At 38.1% G+C, this 18,580-nt stretch overlaps 1 protein-coding gene across 1 annotated transcript in view; it reads left to right on the forward strand.

Moving 5' to 3' along the window:
- The window catches only part of LOC112559286 (wings apart-like protein homolog), a 32,662-nt gene extending 19,685 nt beyond the window's left edge, over positions 1-12,977 (forward strand). Inside the window, exons 10-17 of the mRNA XM_025230402.1 lie at positions 1,657-1,733; positions 2,261-2,406; positions 3,283-3,398; positions 3,946-4,080; positions 6,651-6,855; positions 8,656-8,744; positions 8,922-9,017; positions 10,323-12,977. Coding sequence (XP_025086187.1) covers positions 1,657-1,733; positions 2,261-2,406; positions 3,283-3,398; positions 3,946-4,080; positions 6,651-6,855; positions 8,656-8,744; positions 8,922-9,017; positions 10,323-10,388 — 930 coding nt within the window. The 3' untranslated portion in view covers positions 10,389-12,977. The remainder of the gene's footprint in view (positions 1-1,656; positions 1,734-2,260; positions 2,407-3,282; positions 3,399-3,945; positions 4,081-6,650; positions 6,856-8,655; positions 8,745-8,921; positions 9,018-10,322) is intronic.
- Positions 12,978-18,580: the final 5,603 nt, after the last annotated feature.

Consider the following 18,580-nt stretch of genomic DNA (forward strand, 5'->3'; position numbering starts at 1 on the left):
CCTGTTCTTTCTCTGCATGTGGCATCTGTTTACAGAGCTAGCTGCCTTGCCATGATATAGTCTTAGTTGCTGTTGCTGCGTAAAACACTGATTTTACCCTTCTTCCCAAGTGAGAGGAACTGGACAAGAGGGAAGGAGTGGTTTGCAAAAATAAAGCCATTTTCACTCGTTTGAACCATAGATACACAGCAAGTTATGTATGAATACCATATTAAACAGCACAACTATAACCCAATTTAATAATTGTAAGGGCCTTTAATAATTAACTAGTTTAAAACTATAATGAGCTTAGTTATTTCTGTGTGTTTGCACAATATATTTTATAAGAAATAATATGTATAATTTTAAACGATATATGAACAGACTTCTCTTAGTGATGTGGAAAATTATTTTTCCTCTTTTTGTGTGTGAGCATGTGCGCTCGGGGAGGACTATGTTGAAAAAATTTAAATACAATTTCTGGTTTCTTTTTTATATATTTATTTGATGATAAGGCAAGCACTTCAACGTGAAATTTAAAGAAAGTAGGCTAAACTTTACTCAGCACATTTCTGTTTTGGAAAAAAAATTTTACTGTAATAAAAATATTTATTGTGCGACTACTTTGTGAATATTTGTTAACGTATATCTTGCAATGGTGCTAATTATCAATGTCTGATGCAGCAACATGCATCTTTTACGCTGCTTTTCTTCAAGCCTGGAAACAGCGCCTGCAGTGAAGGTTTGCCCAGAGTTCATTCTCGTCTCGGGCATGCTGTTCTTTCTCTTGCATCTGTTTACACATATAGCCTCAGTTGCTGCTTTCTTCAAGCCTGGAAAAGTTCAAGCTTACATTATAAGCATGAGTTTGCTGCATTGAGGCTTGAATGTTTTCACTGCCTTTCATATCAATTATCAGTGATGTAATATTGGTATTTAGGTGATTGAACATGGGTCATGATATATGAAATCCTGATGCGAAATGTGGACTGTGTACTATTGGCTTTGCTGTCAGCATGAAAATTTTTTTTTTTTTTTTTTTGGTAATGCTTAAAATTCCGATTTTCGTCTTGCCGCATTTACCACTGTCAAAGCAGATAATGCTAGTTTTTCTCCTTCCTTTCTTAAATTTACTGTTGTAACAGCAATCTTTTTCACTTGTCTTTTTTTTTATGCCTTGGTTAAAAAAAATGAGTGACTAACAAACTGACCCCAACTTCCGCCTTAACCACCAACAAACATATGCTGCACATTTGCTGAATAGTTGAAATACCCTCATTGGTTGGTTTGGGGTTTTTTCCTGGTACCTTGCTGTATATTTCAAATACAGAGTTGGATAATCTTGTGAGAGTTCTTGTGGTTGTACATGTGCATGCATGCACACACATATATATATATATGTTAGAAAGTTTATGTTTAAGATGCATTAGGTTGGGCTATCTTCAAGATTTAGTAAGGTAAAGAGATGTGTAAGTATGGATGTTGCAAGGTGTACAAAGACTTGAACGTATTTTATGAGCTGCTGTAAATGTGAAAGATTATGTGTTGAAAAATTTTTTAAAGTTAGTTTTAATATTAAAAATATTAATAAGAACAGTAGGATTTGATGTGGTTATTTGGTAAATTAGCTGACATTTGCACACTTTTCTGAAGGTTATTGTTCATTAATCATTGCAGATCACATTTATGAATAGTGACAATCAGACCTACCTCATTGCTTACAATAATGGTCGCCTAATTTCCTCAACATATCGGTGAGTTGTGCAATACTTGTGGCTGTTTTTTTTCTTCATTTTAATCTTTTTTATTTTAATGGGAAGCTGTCTTTTAAAAGTAGGATGTTTTAAACTAGTGCCTGCATATTCTTAGTGCTCACTTCATGAGATGAGCCTTACTGCACAATAAATTATTTGTACATCAGTATGTAAACAAAGCCGTTATATGGGAAGTGCCTCCATAGATATTGGAATATAATTTCTCAGAAAATGAAGGAATCGATCTTCATTATAATTGAATTTTAAGAATTTAATTTCATTGCATTTGCTGACCTGATCATTATCTTGGAAATGTAGTCGTGGTGTGGAGCAATGAGCAATGACTCATCCTGGTTGACTGTAGTGTGGAGCTCATCTGGTGTCTAAGAGCACCTTCAGGATGCTTGCACCTTGCACTATGTATCATAGCCATCTTTGTTCATGAAGCCGTTAAAATAGGAAGCACCAAGTGTGGAATTTGTGTACAAGTTCAACATCAATTCTGAAGGTGTTTTAATCTTTTTCAGTATTCTAAAGCTGTGTCAACAGTGCCTTCCCACCTGTCCACTGCAAGAAATTGGGGATGCAAGACTTAAGGAACAACCTGGATGGACGATCTTCAGCTGCCTTCTTGCCATTCTGCGTGTTCTTGTAAACATAACCCATGATAATGGTGAGCTTCTTTTCTCAGCATCCTTAGCAATCAACTCGTTTTGAGTATCTTTGACAAGATTATTGACATCAGTACATGTCATAACAAACAGCACAGTTTATTCAGTGTCTGAATAGTTTCTAGCCATTGATTTTCAGATATTATACTATTTTTCAGTCCTCCTTTTTGCAGTCCAAACAATCCCCTACTCCATACCCCAAAAAAAGAAACAAAGTTTTAATGGTTTAAATGCACATGGAAAAATTATACCACCTTGAGTCATTACCAACTGGCTCTATCACTTGGTTTTCATTTCTTTTTCTTTTTTTTTTTTTTTTTTTTTTTTTTTATATATATATATATAAGGAGTTTACAAATTGTGTAATATAAAAACGATTTAGATGACAGAATAAATGGGTGTAGGAATGAACTTCAGATTGCATAAGTTTCAGAGGTAAAACCTGCAAGAGACCATAATGGTGATTTTTAGATTTAAACGTTGAAGGTTTTCTGCCAGCAGCGGAAAAACTAGTTGTGACCTGATGATTTAGAGAAAGGTCAGGATTATTCAGGAGCAGGAGAGGGTTGATTGTAAATATGTTGTGCCCTAGGCAAAGTGCTCACAGCTCATTGCCCCATGATTTTTTACCTTTTAATGCTCCCATTAAAAGATATTACTTATGCTGTCTAAAGTGCTATAAACTTAAAAACATTTATATTAATGTTTGGTATTAATTTTTAGGAGCAACAAAGGTCTGATTCCAAAATAGGAATATATACATTGGTTGCTGTTTTAAATTCTGCTTCAGGCAGTTCCTCCTAGAAATTTAGAACAAACTGTGCTGTATATAGTCATGCATATAACAACTATGTGCAAATACTTACAAATATGTGCAGAATTTGGCAGCGCTAAAGTTGGAGAAGAAAAAGGCCTTCTTCAGACTGTTCTGAGCTGCATGTTGAGTACACAGTGGTATATACCATCTGACCAGCGTTTTGACTTGCTTGTGTTGGTAAGTTCCTTAAGATCTGTTGTAATGCCTGTACAGAATGATCAATGTCTTTTAGCAAACACTGCAAGAAGAATCTTTTTTCGGCGCTTAGCCCATTACTCACAAGTTTATGCCATTGAACTAAAACCAAGCTCTGTGTTTATCTGTTTTCTCTTTTCTTTCCTTTCTTATTCTCAAAAGTTTGTATTCTTTAGGTTTGAAAAAGAGGGTGGCATGCATAGTACCTTAGTGTTTCAGTCTACACAGTCTACTTGTGATTGATGGATTGTACAGGATTGCAGGCATCAGAGACGGCGCTAGGAGGATGTGGTGCCTTGGGTAAATAGAATTGCATTGCCTTTGGAAGCCAATACAACATATGCACTTGTTAGCGTGGGGCCCCCATCAGGCACAGGGCCTTGGGCAGTTGGCTCTGCTTACCCCTAGCGCCGGCTCTGCAGGCATACTGTGTAGTGTCAGTAATCTTTTTCCCCATTTCTTTTTGTCCTGTTAACTTTTATATATCCACTATTGAATTGAAATCACTGTTTTTGTGGTGTTACTGCAGAGTTTGGGTCTGGTGGTCAACCTTTTGGAACACTGTGACAAAAATCGACATCAGTTGACAGAAATGTTTGTGCCTGCACGGGCAAAGGAAGATGCTGCTGCTGTGGAGATGAATGTTATTGAAGCTTTAGTTCAGGTGAATTTAGGATTTAAATGTCAAACTGTGTTTATTCTTTTAAAATAAATTTACACAGGGTTTGTACAAAGTTCTGAGAGTTGGGAACACCGGAAACTGTTTTTTTTTAGATCTGGAAAAGTTTTGGAAATTTTGGAGGGCAGTACAATGTCATACAATATTTGAGAGCAGCAGAGTTCCTACAATTTGTAAAGACTCAGATCATTTTATAAAATGATTTCTACTCTCTGGAAAAGTCAGGAAATTTGTATTTTGGTGGGTGTAAGAAGACAGATAACAAAAAGAAAGCAGTGCACCAGTTAGATACCTATACTAAAAATATAACCTATTCCTTCTTCATATTGTTTTTTGTTGTCAATCACATGTTATCAGATAGCAATTTTAACTCAGTTAAAACAGTTTTACTGTTCTCTTTAGCTATAAAGATGGACATTTTGTAGTCCGAAATGAGATAATTTCTTTCTATTCTTTTTAAGTATATTTACCTTCCATTATCAGAAATATATTAGTCACTGCCTCACTAATCATTCTAGTCAGAGTTGACTCGATCCAGGAAAGAAATTTGGCTTCTCAGATTAGATGTCATGTCACTTGATAACTTGGCAGAGATGAAACTTGTTTGCCATTATTAATATTTCAGAGTTGTCCAAATTTGATATTAAGTATTTTGCAAATATGTGTAATGTATCTGAAAATGGACTAACCTGACAGTTGTATGTTGCTACTGAGAAACGCATAATCACTACTGAATTTTTAAAAAGGGCAATTTGCGTGGGGATTTAAGGAGTAGATAGATCCAATTCACCATGCATGCTTAATTGTACCAGCCTCTGATAGCTACAGAGAAAGGGCATTGTTAACTATTTAAACTATGTAAACTGTTCAAATTTAAAATGATTTCTTTCTAAAAAAAAATTTCTAAACTGGTGTACATATATTTTTGCTTTAAAATATGTTGAAATGTCAGAAATGAAGTCATGTTCTATTGTTGTTGGCTGGAAACTGAAAATTGGTACTGGTCTTTGTGAAGACCTTCCTGATTATGACCCCCTCTTAACTATGATGCAAAAAAAAAATGTTCACAGCGAGTTCCACTATATAATTGTCAACTTTTTTATGACTGCCTCCCATCTCGACTTACAACCAACATTTTCTGCTCTGTTGCAACCATTATGTTGCGTGTTGAAAAAATTTCAAAAGATTTTAAAAGAATGCTTCTGGTAGGCTGCTTAATTATATTATGATTTTCTACAGATTCACATAAAATAAGTAAATTTTGAAAGAGACTTCTTGTTTGATTGGTCACCTTTTATTTTGACCAAAACCATATTGCTTCAATCATCGCTACCATATGGATTGTCCCAACACCAGTCAAGTCCATCCAGACTCAAAAGATGAATCAGTCTTCGATGACAGGAGTAGCTATTAACACCAAATATAGCCTAAAAACTTTCTACTTTGACTTACTCTGCTGTTTCTGGCACTGGCCCTAGGTACCTCTCCAAACTCACTCCCATCTATATGCCTGCGACCTCTTCACTAATCTTCTGACACCAAGCTCGTGCGAGTCCCACTAAGACAAAGAAATATGGACAGAGGTCTTTTACAAAGTCCCATCAACTTGGAACAGATTACTCATCAGCCTTCGTCACTCTGATTCTCTTACCACCTTTAAGTCCAAAGTTAAAAGACATTTTTTCAGAATGACCACTTCGCTCTGACCTTGTCCTGACCCTACGCATGCATAATGTGTCTGTAATTTACTTTGTGTACGAGTGAGTGTTGAAGAAGTGAGTATGTCTGTTATGTGCAAATAAACGTGCATGGTTATTTGTGATTTAGTCTATATATAATTTATGTAAAGCGCTCTGAGCGAAATTGTTTGGAAAGGCACTAAATCCTCATGATTATTATTAAATATGATCAACAGAGCCGTGTGTTATTTGAACAAGTATTGCTATCTTCATGCGAAACAAAAAAGGGCCACTTTGCAGTACACATTCAGAGAACAAGTCATAATTCTTCTTTAGTTAGGAGGTTTGAATTAAATGCATTTGCAGACATTTTGTTAAAATCTCATGATGGTGCATAAAGGCAATTTTCTCTTAAATCAGTTTTAAAATAACAGCATTTGTCATCATTGTTCTTTAGTTTGCAGGTTCTTATTAAATGCACATGCAGATGTTCGGTTAATATGTAACAGGTGTTACTCCTCAGGCATTCATTTAGCATGGGCCAGGTTGATTTGACTTTTAATGTTGGGATGATGTGGTTTATGTGGGACAATAATGGTCATGGTAGAGTTCATATGGTGTTTGGTTGAATCTAGGGACAATTCTGTGCTTAATTAACTTGTCAGCAACTTAATTTTGCTTTCAGATCTGACTCGGGTTAGCCCTTAATATCTGTGTGAAGCTTTAAATTATGTGCAAAACAATCAAAGCAGTACTCAAGCTCACTTTTCTTTTTGTCTGATTTTTCTCCCCACCCTTTTACGCTTATGATCACATGGCCCAAGAGAAAGCATTCATATCCATGCATATTAAAATCTTTCATCTCGTTTGGTGCAGCTTTTCTTGCAACGTGAAACTTCAGCTGCACAAATAGAAGAGACATCTGACATGGTCAGTACTGGTGAAGCAGTGGTACGGGAACAAATGCAGGAGAAAGTGGAACAGGCTAGCAGGTCACCTGAACTCTGTACAGCTGGTAGCAGTTCAGACAAACAGATTGATGGTGCAAGTATTTTGGAAGATGAGGAGACCTTTACCAAAGGTACAGTGATTATAGTTTTGCATGTACTTTTTAAAGAAGTATTGGTGTGATTAATGTGCTGTATAAAAAATTTTGGTCTTGTGAATTGTTGATGCAAGGAAGCATTACTATTGTTTCTAAATCAGAATTAAAAAGACATTTTGTGGAAGGGGAGGGGTTTCTTTCAAACTAGAAATGACAGGGTCTGGTAATACAGTAAAATGCACTTAACACCTAGAAAGCACGAGGAGTCATTTGTTATTGTATTAAATCACTTAACATTGTTGCAAGTAGACTCTTTTATTGGACTTGATTCCTATTTATTAGGCTGGCTGTTGGGGACTCTTTTGGGGGGCATTCCAATTTTTTTTTTTTTTTTTTTACTTTGCCATTGACCATCCTCCTCCTTGCCTCCCTTATCCCCTTAAAAAATTCTGGCTTCCTCATTTATCCCCCCAAACTCTTAAGCATCCCTTCTTTTCCACTCACTTCAAAACCACTGGCAGGTGAAAGTAATTTTCTTGTAAACAAAAGGATCTAACAGCCACCCAACCAGTCAGTTAAAGATAATATTGAAAAGATCCTGTGAATGTCATACTTTACTCTTTCATATATTCCTTCTTTACATATAATAATATAAAAGCTACTCACAAAAAAATTGATCTGCTCTCAGTTTAAGAATGAGATGGTATTAATAAGATTGATATAACATAAAGTGAAATGCATAAAAATAGATCTTTTTAAAAAATATGAAAAAGCAGAATAAAAGGACAAAACAGATATGTAAGAAAACTACAAATTTAGCAGTTGTTTTCTACCTTAAATAATCCTGCAAGTGCACTTTTTTAGTAAATACAGAGGATTAAAGTGAGTTCAGTGGAATTTTGAAAATGTCTTTCACACATAGGGGATCACAATATGTCTTTCTCCTATGTCATCCTGAGGTCAAGTTTTCAGCAAGAAATGGACTGGAATGATAGTAATAATAGTGCAGTTTATATAGCATGGTGCAGGATGGGACTCATATAGGAGCATGCGCTTAATGGTTGATATAAAACTAGGTTTATGTGCAGTACACAAAGGAACATAAAGATGGGCAATGATAAGAAAGAAGAATAAAAGATGGTGAAGATTGCTTATCCTTCTGTCGTTCATTTTTTTTTCTGTCCCTCGTATGTTAACTGTCTTGTTCTTAATTGCTACAAGCATGCTTCTTATGAGTGTCAGCTTGTGCTATACAAAGCTTGCTTTTATTATTATTAAATATTAACGAGGAACAGTTAACTAAAAGGTAATCAACAAAGGATAATGTCAGGACAGAATAATCAAGAGAAGGAGAGAGAGAACAGGTTAGTAATGAACTGCTTAAGAATAGTGCTCACAGAAGAGATGTGTTTTTAATGCATGTTTAAAAGACTCAATGGTAGGTAAGAGGCAGTACAAAAGGGAAAAAAGTCCCAAGGCTTTACTGCACTTTATTTTAGTTTGAGGTACATGTGAATACTGACTGCTGTTTAGTAAGCCAAAAACGGTCTTAAACAGGGCTGAAGTTACATTCTGTTTTCCAAAACTGAACCTGGCCCTTAACTTTTTGTTGAATAGTATGTTATATATCTGGGTTCAAATTACCAGGATTTCCCATTTTTGATTACTGTCACAAAACAGTGACTGTGTGCCTCTTTGAAGTGGAATGATACCTATATTTGTACATTCTGTGGATTTAATAATTTTGAGATGTTTTATGGAAATCTTATGACATACACTCGTGGCTTTATTGATGCTATGTTATTAATTTGTTTTGTTGTGATCTAATTGTTTCAGCTTTGCACAAGGCTGGTAAACACATGGAGAACAGCATTGTAGCTTCCTATGTGGGGTTACTTTTGGGATGCTTTATTCAAGGCAACGAGGTAAGCAAACTGCTTACATAAATTTTATTTTGTTTTATACCACAACATTATTCTGGAGTACATTATACTGTTTTTTACATGTCATGGTTGTTTAGATATCATAAAGTATTTTTCATCAGAAAATTTTGTATCTTCAATTTGCATTTGTTTTAAAATATGAATTTATTATTTGTGTAGAAATATATTGAGCTGGTTAAGCAACATCTTCCTGGTGGCAGCTTTCAGCCTATGATTTGCATCCTTAAGAAATTCCTGGGTTTCATGGAATTAACAGTAAGTTGACCCATTAAGTGTCTCCCTTTTAAATCCATGTCTGAAAATATGCCTTGTGGGTGAATTCATATTTGTCTGATGCCTTTAGTTCTTTGAAACAAAAACTTTCTCAGATAGAACAGCTTTCTTTATGCTCAACTTTGTTATTTGCTTCAGTCTGTGCTTTAGAATGTTAGGTGATCTCCATTTGGATCTGGCATTGTGATTTGTTTTGACCTGCAGAGACCACTGGTTGAAACATTTATTCTTATTGCCTTGATTGCACAAATTTGCCACTTACCCTTGTGATGTCAGATGTGCTGAATACCATTAAGTATTTCACAATTTCTAATGAGTTTCCATTCATAAAGACTTCCATTATCTGATATTTGAGATGTTAAATGACAGTGGTAACTATATTGATTTGCTATGCTATCTGTTTGTATGTATGTATGTTTTGCCCTATTTTCTTTTGGAGTACAGATGAAATCTTATCATATCTATTCTTTCTGTAAATGACAAATGAGTAGTTAGCATTGTATGTGGTTTGTGACTCCTTGTAGTGTTTTGCTCATTTTGTAGCCAGTGGTGATGTTTGCTACTGTGAACACTAAGAGGGCATAGCATGTACTTCTCACAGTCTTTGTGTTTAGTCTACTCAGAGAGGCAGCAAGTGTCATAGTAGCAGGCAGCATAGTGTGTGTTATTTTTAATGTGGTATTAGAATGTTTTGTTTGGTGGTTTGTTTGTTGTTGTTTGTTTTTTTGTCTCGTTCCCTTAATCTAGTTGTACAAATATTTTTAGTACCTATCTGTGGTGTTAAGTGACTAGGCATGTGTGTATACACATGAATATTTGTGTGTTCCTTGAATTGCAAGAGTAGGTGCTTTATAATACTAAGTACTTATTCTTATTAAATCAAAGTGTGCATCTGTAGTATTCTATAATTGCCTGATTGTTCTGCTTTTTACAAGGGAAGCAGAATGGTGTCTTAAATATTCACTTTTTGTTCATTTAAGAGTCATCATGAACTTCAGCAAATAACTTCCTAGAATTGTAAAGTTATGAAAGATTGAGTACTGTATTCTGACTGCTTGCTTTGCACTTTCTTCACAACTTTTGTCCAAGAAAGTGCCTTTGAAGACTTCATAGTCTACTAGCTAAGAGTGGGATATTAGTGTGAAATAAATGCTGGCTTGTTTTTACTTTTCTTAGGGTTACAGTGTTGATTTCATTAGTCTTCTCTAAGAAAAGATTATGTCCAGTTTATCCTTAATTTCTCCAATAAATTGCTTGGTTTTAAAAAGATACTTTGATTTTTTTCAGACAGCAGTTGGCACAACAGATGGCAACTCCATATCCAGAGTGATTGAGACACTAGAAGCTTGCTGAAAACTTGTATGTGGGATAAGCATTAAAAAAGAATAAGACTGTTGTGAGACATGGTACACTGATAACACTATACCTCTTGCTGCTGGCTAAGCCGGCCATTTACCAGTCTTGGTGAAATAAAGGTTTGGCAAGATTACAGAAATTAACTGTTTCAGACCAAGTCCAGTTTCTCACGTGGTTTTGATGCATTTTGGTGTTTGTCTTTAGTAACCCTGATACTTGTTTTCAGAACAGCTTGCTATTGATGCTTGCATTATCCCACAGTCTGTAGCTCATTTTCTTTGTGTCATTGAGATTTTGTGTATCTGTCTTTTTCTGTCATTGACACTTGATGAGGTCTTATACGGAGATGGTAGCAGAGTGTGTGTGTAACAGGAGGCCCACATAATACCTTTGTCTTTACTGTGCTTGGAGCATAAAGCCTGCACTGCAAGTCTACATCCATCTTTGTCTTCCTACTCTGCTTCCTCCCAAATTTTCCGGATGGTTTTCAGCTCCAACTCTATTATTATTATTAATTTTTTGCCATCATGGTCAGATGTCCTTTTTTCTGCTTTCCTGTTTGGTTCAGCTCTAAGTTATAGTGTAGAATGCCGCCCTCTGCATAGTGTATGTCCATTCCACCTCAATTTTTTTTTCTTTTCTGGATGGTCTTGACAGTGGCTGTTTCCTGATGCCATTTTAGAGCTTTTGGTGATTTTCCATGGTCACCTGATGTTCCAGATCTGGAAGTAACAAGTTAATGAAGACTTTGCAGCTTGTCGTCCTAGTTCATGGTGCATGTCCAGGTCATGGCCTCATAAAAAAGTATAATAATAATAACTTTTATTTATAAAGAGGGCTTGATGACCAAAGGTCGTTGCACACAACTCATCAATATCTGTAGGAGCTAGCACTAGCTACTAGCTTTTATCAGTTCTTGGGAAAGTTTGATGATTACATCTTGATATATATTATAAATCTTTGTTGTATTTAGAGAAATAATGTTCAAAGAGCTATAGCTCTTTTTATTGCATGATGTTTTAAGATGAACTGTTACTTAACATTATTATAGTCAACAACAGAAGAGCAACATTAAAAGCTAGGTTTACATTTTGTTTCAATATGAAGGAAAAGGGGGGTTGGGTGGTCTTTCAATGCCATGAAGAATATGGTCCAGATAATGTTATTGTTGCCTACAGTCAGCAACTAAATTTACAGGCTTGTGTGTTTGTATATATATATATTGTTCAACATTGAAGCAACTTGTTTGCACTGCGGACATTGAGTGAACGGTGTAGATAAAACAAGTGGCAGCCACGGTTCCGTTTGGCAGCGTGCTTTTTTAAATCTTTCCTCCTCATCATGATGCTGCTAACAGGCTGTATTCAAGTGGATCCTGTACTTTGAAGGAAACTGTGACAGCCAAACCATTCCGTACAGCAGGTGACCTTGCTGGACGGCCTCCTTGAGACCTTATGAACTTTATTGAAGAAACGATGAAAACTGTTTGTATGCGTGTGTGCAAGCGCTCTGTTGCTGCTACTGCTGCTGTGGAGAAAGTGAGTTGTATATACGTAGAAGAAAGTAGCAGACGGCAAGCAAGCCTGGTAAAATGCGGCCAGCATTCTGACCTTGTATGATGGAATCAGTGTCGCTCGGCTGTAGAGGTTTTACTCTCATGTGGCTGGTGTCTGTATTTTCAAGGGAACTTTCATAACTATACATGTATTGTGCCTGACTGCAAGTAAAGCGGTGCGCTTTCCCAGAGTACAAAGAATTAGGTGCAAATGACGGCGAAAGAAAAGTAAAAAGCTTGCATTTGAGACAGTTTTTAAAAAAATGATGCAAGTTCTTTTGAGTGTTCCATCCGCAAAGTTGGTGATACCATCCATCACTACAGGCAAACATCTGCTCGCAAGCAGCATCGCCCAGCTTTCGTCTGGACTGTAAACTTTCTAGATGCCGTTTACGACATACAGTGGTCATTGTGGTTTGAGGTCATGTCCTGCAGAGATTGCGGGAATGAAGAATGAGCTGTAAATTTGTATGGCTCATGTTTCAGGTGGTGGTGACCTGTTGGTTTTTTTGAAGTCTGATTCAGGGCAGGTGAGGGTGTACAGTATATTCTAATTGGTTCTTAGCCGCACGTGTCCGTCTGCCTTAAAGACCGCCAGTGAGCGAGCAGGAAGAGACTTCTTCACTGACGACATATGCAGATCGTTTGTTTGAATAGTGTGCATATAGTCGGACGATGCTGCGTGATAGAAGTGAGGCTTTATTTACAGAGCCCCTGACCAGCATGTATATATTCATCCCATACATTTCCCAAATATTACTCTTGACCCGGTTTATTGACGGTAACTCCCCGCAGTCTTGACATTGAAGGAGGGAGGGACGGGGCAGTGTGCAGCTCTCCGACATATAGCTGTACTGTAGTTGTGTTGATTCTGTGCAACTTTCAACTTTTGCTGTATAGCTGTACCATTGTTCACGCGATCATGTTATTAAAATAAGTTCTCATGAGTTGGTAGCACTTGTATGTTGATGTACACCTTTGTCAAGGTAGGAGTCGGTATATCAGATTACATCCTGTATTTTTCATCAGAATTTTGTTTCTTATTTTGTTATCGAGCGTGCGGGTGTGAGAAAGACAGTTGGAAGAGGTTGGGAGCATCTTTTATTCAAGACAAAGATTTTCTAGAAAGAAAAGAGCTGACCTTTCGCTCCAAACAAGTTCGCGTCAACAGTTAAATGTCAACATGTTAAATGTTCTCTTCAAATAACTAAGTGTAAATCTTTAAAATATTCGTGGTATGAACAGGTACTAGCTACATACGCTGGCAGCGTGTTCTTCCTCATGTGTAATTTGTCCTCTTATAAACGATTGCTTTGAATGATGAATTCCTCGTATATTAAGCACACCGGCCCAGTTGCTATGTTTGTCTCATAATAAAGACAAACGTTTGTTGTATACGCTTGGCGCGGCACGTGATCATGTCAGACATCCCAGCAGTGGCGGCGTTTAGAGAAAAGCCTGCTTCTAGCAAAATACAGCAAGTTCTGAGACTCGCAAGTCTTTGGGAGGGGGGGGAGGAGGAGGGAAAAACTTTTTTTTAATTCGCAGATGAAAACTAAGAACTTCAGCAGTATTCGGCCAAACGCAATGAAAAGGGTTTTTATGTATTAAAAATTTATCGGTCTGCGACGACGATTAATGTAATCAGTACTCTCCCTACATTTTCCCCTTTTTTCTCTCTCTCTATATATGGTTGTTCCTATGAAACCAACAGTCAACACTTATTTTCCAACAAACTCTAATTTCAACCGTGCTTACAGGACAACCGAATGGTTAAAGCATCAAAACATGCAGTAATATACATGCTACACAGTGGCGAAAGGAGGGGGCTGGGCAAGGAATTGTGGTGGTTATGCGAAGTATTTTTGAAACAAGGGAGTTTTTTTTAGGTGTAAAGGACTTCATACTGGGAATGTCGTCTGCCTGCTTAAGAATGCTGTGTACAACATTTGACCAGAGAACCATGAACGTAGCAGAGCAAGATGATATAAAATAACAATAACCCTATTAAGACTGAGAATGAACACTGAAATATGTCAACATAAACCCATGTCATTATGAATTTTTTTTTTAATAGAGGAGACTAATAATGACCTTGCCTTGCGAATATTGTTCACGCATTCTCTTTAGTCGGCCACATACAGCAGCATCAAGACCTTGCAACTCGGCGCTTGAATTGCCTCCCTGAAGAGAGCCAGTTTTTTACTTCATCGTTTTCCTCCCATTCGCCCCACCCATACTTTCACAGACGGCACGGGGATACTGGAATTGTCGTCAAGGGGCTACTGCTGCTGGGGGAATATGTTCCCCCTTACCTCAGTTTGCCCAGTTATACTGCAACTTCAGTCAGCAAGGCCAGACTCGTGTTGCTCGGAGTGGGTGTAGCGAATAGGCTTAACTTCTGTTTTCTCGAAACCTAAAAGAAGACGTGAGTTCATTTTATTGTGTACGATGAAGCAGCATCAAAATTAAAAAAAAAAAAAAAAAGGCTGAAAGGAAAGTCCAGGATTTCTCCTCTACGTGTGTAGGTGTAATCGTGCAAAGTTGATTTGGTATAAAAAGTTCTGTGATTGTCGTCTTTTCCATTAGACACCAGGACGGCGAGGGCCGTTACTTGCTGCTCTCCGTGCGTAAATTGTAGCTTACTGACAAAGGTTAAGAGCTGCGATCTAAAAGCCAGACCTGATCACCATTAAACTTGCAGGCTTCGGCGTTTCCTTCTTCCTCTGCTCGTTTTTGCCGCACAAAGCTCAATGCGATAATTTATTATTCAGCTTTCTCCCCTCGCTGATGCTGAGTTAGTGGCCCCCGTGACACGTGTAAGCCAAGTAACTGGAGGCTTACAACCATGGGTGCGTATTATCCTAAAAGGTGGAGCTAGGCTGGCAGCCATTCTTTTGTATCAAGTAGATGGCAAACAAGACTAATAGAAAAGAGAGGACACCAAAATAAATCTACTCTTCACTTCTGAAAACAAATAGCGATCTCTACACTTGTTTAATCCAGCGTAAAATGGCAATTACAGGACCAGTTCTTATCACACTAAAGACCATTTCGGATAAAATGTCAAAAGCGTGAGATGGAATCAGAACACCTTTCACGCTCATATTTCTGGTTTAAAGTTAAAATTGCGCGTGCTTCTGATTCTAATGCGAGCTAAAGATAAGTGGACTCTTGGTAATGGTACTTCTCTAGGATTGCTGGTCTGCCTATTGTTTCAGCCATGGCGAGTAAACACAACTACAGAATAGAAGCAACTTGCAAAACAACAAGAACAACAAAAAAGGTTCATGAACTCCGCTAGAGAAAAGTGATGTTTAGTCGATGCCGCAAACACCGCACGATGACTACTTCGCCCACATATGGAGGAAATAACTTTGGTCATGTGGTGGTCATAGCGAGCGCTGACCAGCAAGGAATTACGATTATTGTAAAACGGACAGCTACATATAATCTCCGACAGACGGTTTGCCGAGTCTGATTTATCTTCTCTGCCTGCGGTCCTAGTGAAGTAAGGACAAAGGTTATGACGAAAGGATTTGCCTCAACGGTGACTGCGGCTGGCGAATGAGATGTTCTAAATGACAACACTGGCCCATCTCCCTCCGCCACACGCATCTGAGATCAGTGTAAATCTCTTACTCCACCCTCATTGATGTCGTGCGCAAATGGAAGTCGTCTCCATAGAAATAGAGACACGACCTTTATTCGCCCATAAATATCAGCTTAACGTACACAAGATGGTAACTCCTTGCACTACTAATCTTACCGTCTTACTTCAGCTCTTTTCTTTCTCTTTCCTTCGCAGGCCTCAATAAATGTACTGTTGTGTCCACTCGTTCAAGGTATTCCCGTTATTCTCATCTAACAAGGGTACCCGGCGTTATTCGGGTAATTTCCCGTCTCATGGCAAACTGTTTGCTCGCAGACCAGAGTAAAGGCAACACGAAAAGTAGGTGACAGTTTCGATAAAACATCGCAATGTCTCTCTCTCACTATGTTTCACACACACACACAAACAGTGATTGTCAAAATTTGTAATGCGTAGACTGAAAATTTCGAACCACTAGTAAAGATATACTATTAGAAGTTGAAAAAGATATTCTGTACCAAAAATTTTAAAGCGAAGCCTACGACATTCAAGCAGACGAAAGAAGTACCCTCCCAATGTTTAGATTTGCCAGAACTACACACACCATCCCTCCCTTTATTTATAAGATTGCGACTCCACATCGTGCGTCACTGCAAGATACTAACCGTAACCATATCCTTCTATTAGACATACGCGCGGGCGAGAAAAGAGGGTGTCTTCAGAGCAAACGTGAATGCCTGCAATGAATGATGATCTACAAAGGAACTGAAGAACCTGTTTCCGAGACATAGACATGGAGAAGAGAGAGAGAGAGGAAAAAAAAAAATGACGCTAAAGCTATTCGAGTCGTTCGTACACAGGCATGCACACGCACTGATTGTAGGACGTGAACAGTTCAGATGGACAGCCTAGTGCAAGGACTCCGTACTGGCAGTCTTGTAGTTCGTGCAAGTACAAAATACCACACAACACAAACAGTGCGAACAGCTAGACTTCCATTTCTTTAAATTTTGTGAAGCAGCAGTCAAGACGACCAACAAATAGGAAAATCAAATTCAAACACACGCTTTATAGTAGAAGTCTCTGTTACTCCTCGAGGAGCAAAGGGCCGCAACAACACCTCGCCAGAGGACCAAAAACCAAAAACGTCCCGACCAGGCCCTTGTTGTGGTACTGTTGCGGTTTCTGGAACAGTTGTTCGGTTGTTGTTTTTTTTTAAACTTACATGAGTGGGTTGTTAGCCTAAAGCTAAACCCCCAACCTGGAGGGCCAGGGTCTGACCTCTCCCCTGACAGACCTGTTCGGCTTGGTGAGACCTGCCAGGAGCACGAGGCTTCCACTGACATCGCTCTGTGGATCGACAAGGCGCGCAAGCCACCACACCACTACGAGGTAAGTTGCACCAACTGGTGGTGGATAGACACGATGGAGAACAACAAAAATATGAGAAATAAATATATCAGAAAATAATCCAACAAAATGAACTTTTTTCCACAATCTATTTCACAAACATACATTAAAACATATTAAAGCCGTAATTCTCATTTTAACGATAAAAGTTACACTTTTTACAGTCATTTCTGTAGAATGTCCTCTAAAACGCCTCCGCCATCAGGTTAGGAGCTCTAACATGAAAGAATTTAGACACAACTCCAAAACCGATCTGTTAATTAATTATCCGCTACGATTCGTACCTGCGATCAACGAGCACCGCTAACAGCGTACTACGTCACGTTGGTACACCACTGACAGCATTGCCAGCCGTCAACATCAATCAGAAAGAGAGAGGAGCGACGGCTGAGATTATTCGGACGCTGACAGTCTGCGTTTCTCGTGGTTCTGAAAACCTGCTACTTTAGCCCGAGAAATGGAGACTTTCAACGTCCAAATAACCCGAACTGTTAATGTGATTGGTGTTGACGGCTGGCAATGTTGTGAATGGTGTACCGACGTGAATTTCTCTTCCCTTACGTCCCAGCTAGACAACTCCGCTCCTCGTCTGATGATCGTCTCCTTACTCTTCCTGTCAAGAAAACAACATATGGCCACATGATTTTTAGTTTTGTGGAGCAAAACAGTGGAATTCCCTCCCTTTCCACATACGCCACCTACACACTATTTAATCCCTTAAAAACTGAAAACACACCTCTTCGGTAAACATTACTCCTAATAACCTTTCCCATAATGCTAGTCCTTTTTCACATCCTTCATTTTATTTTGCAATATCATGTTACTATCAGCTCTTCTTGTTATTTGGTTCCTGTTTGTGTTTTCTGTATTTGATTTTACTCTATGTTAGCACTGTTGGTTTTTTTTTGTATAGCTCATATGTTATTTGCTTTGCTGTCCCTCGTATGCTGTCCATGTTGCGTTCTTGTTCTTAGGTGCTAAGACCATGCTTCTTAGGAGTGTGAGTATGCGCTTTACAGATGTTGCATTTATTTTTATTATTATTTATTCAGAACGGTACCTGGTCGTAAGTAGAGAACTAACTACCTGTACTGACTACTGCCCACAAATGACAAATCTTTATTTACAAGGGCAACAGAATAAGCAAAGGTTATGTTTTTTTTACATCTAGACTTCGAGGGGAGAAAACTGAAATTAGATTACTGTAAAACAATAGAACTACATTAAAACAAGATGGAAAATCAAAGTATTTCAAAGATGGGGGTTGGTGTATCATTTAGCAGGGAATTTTTTTTAGTAATGAATAATGAACGTGAATCTGGAAAAGAACAGTAGAGAGCAAGGCAAAGCACATCGGAATCCCCATGGACCCAACTAAGGGGGACTACCCATAACCGGGTCCGCTGGCGAGGTGTTGTTGCGGCCCTATGCTCCTCAAAGGAGCATCAAAGAATAAACTATTGAACGTGTAGACGATAATTCATGACGATTAATAGGTGTTTACGTTTTATGGGTGGCTTCTATAAGCGATCAACAGTTTTTAACAGATGTGAGTCCTGCTTTGAGTTAGTGTAGACTGGATTCTGTTTGCTGGAAGTGTGAAGGAAAGCTATTCCACAAAACAGAGAGGAA

This window comes from Pomacea canaliculata, linkage group LG1 (assembly GCF_003073045.1).
Source record: "Pomacea canaliculata isolate SZHN2017 linkage group LG1, ASM307304v1, whole genome shotgun sequence".
NCBI lineage: Eukaryota > Metazoa > Mollusca > Gastropoda > Architaenioglossa > Ampullariidae > Pomacea > Pomacea canaliculata.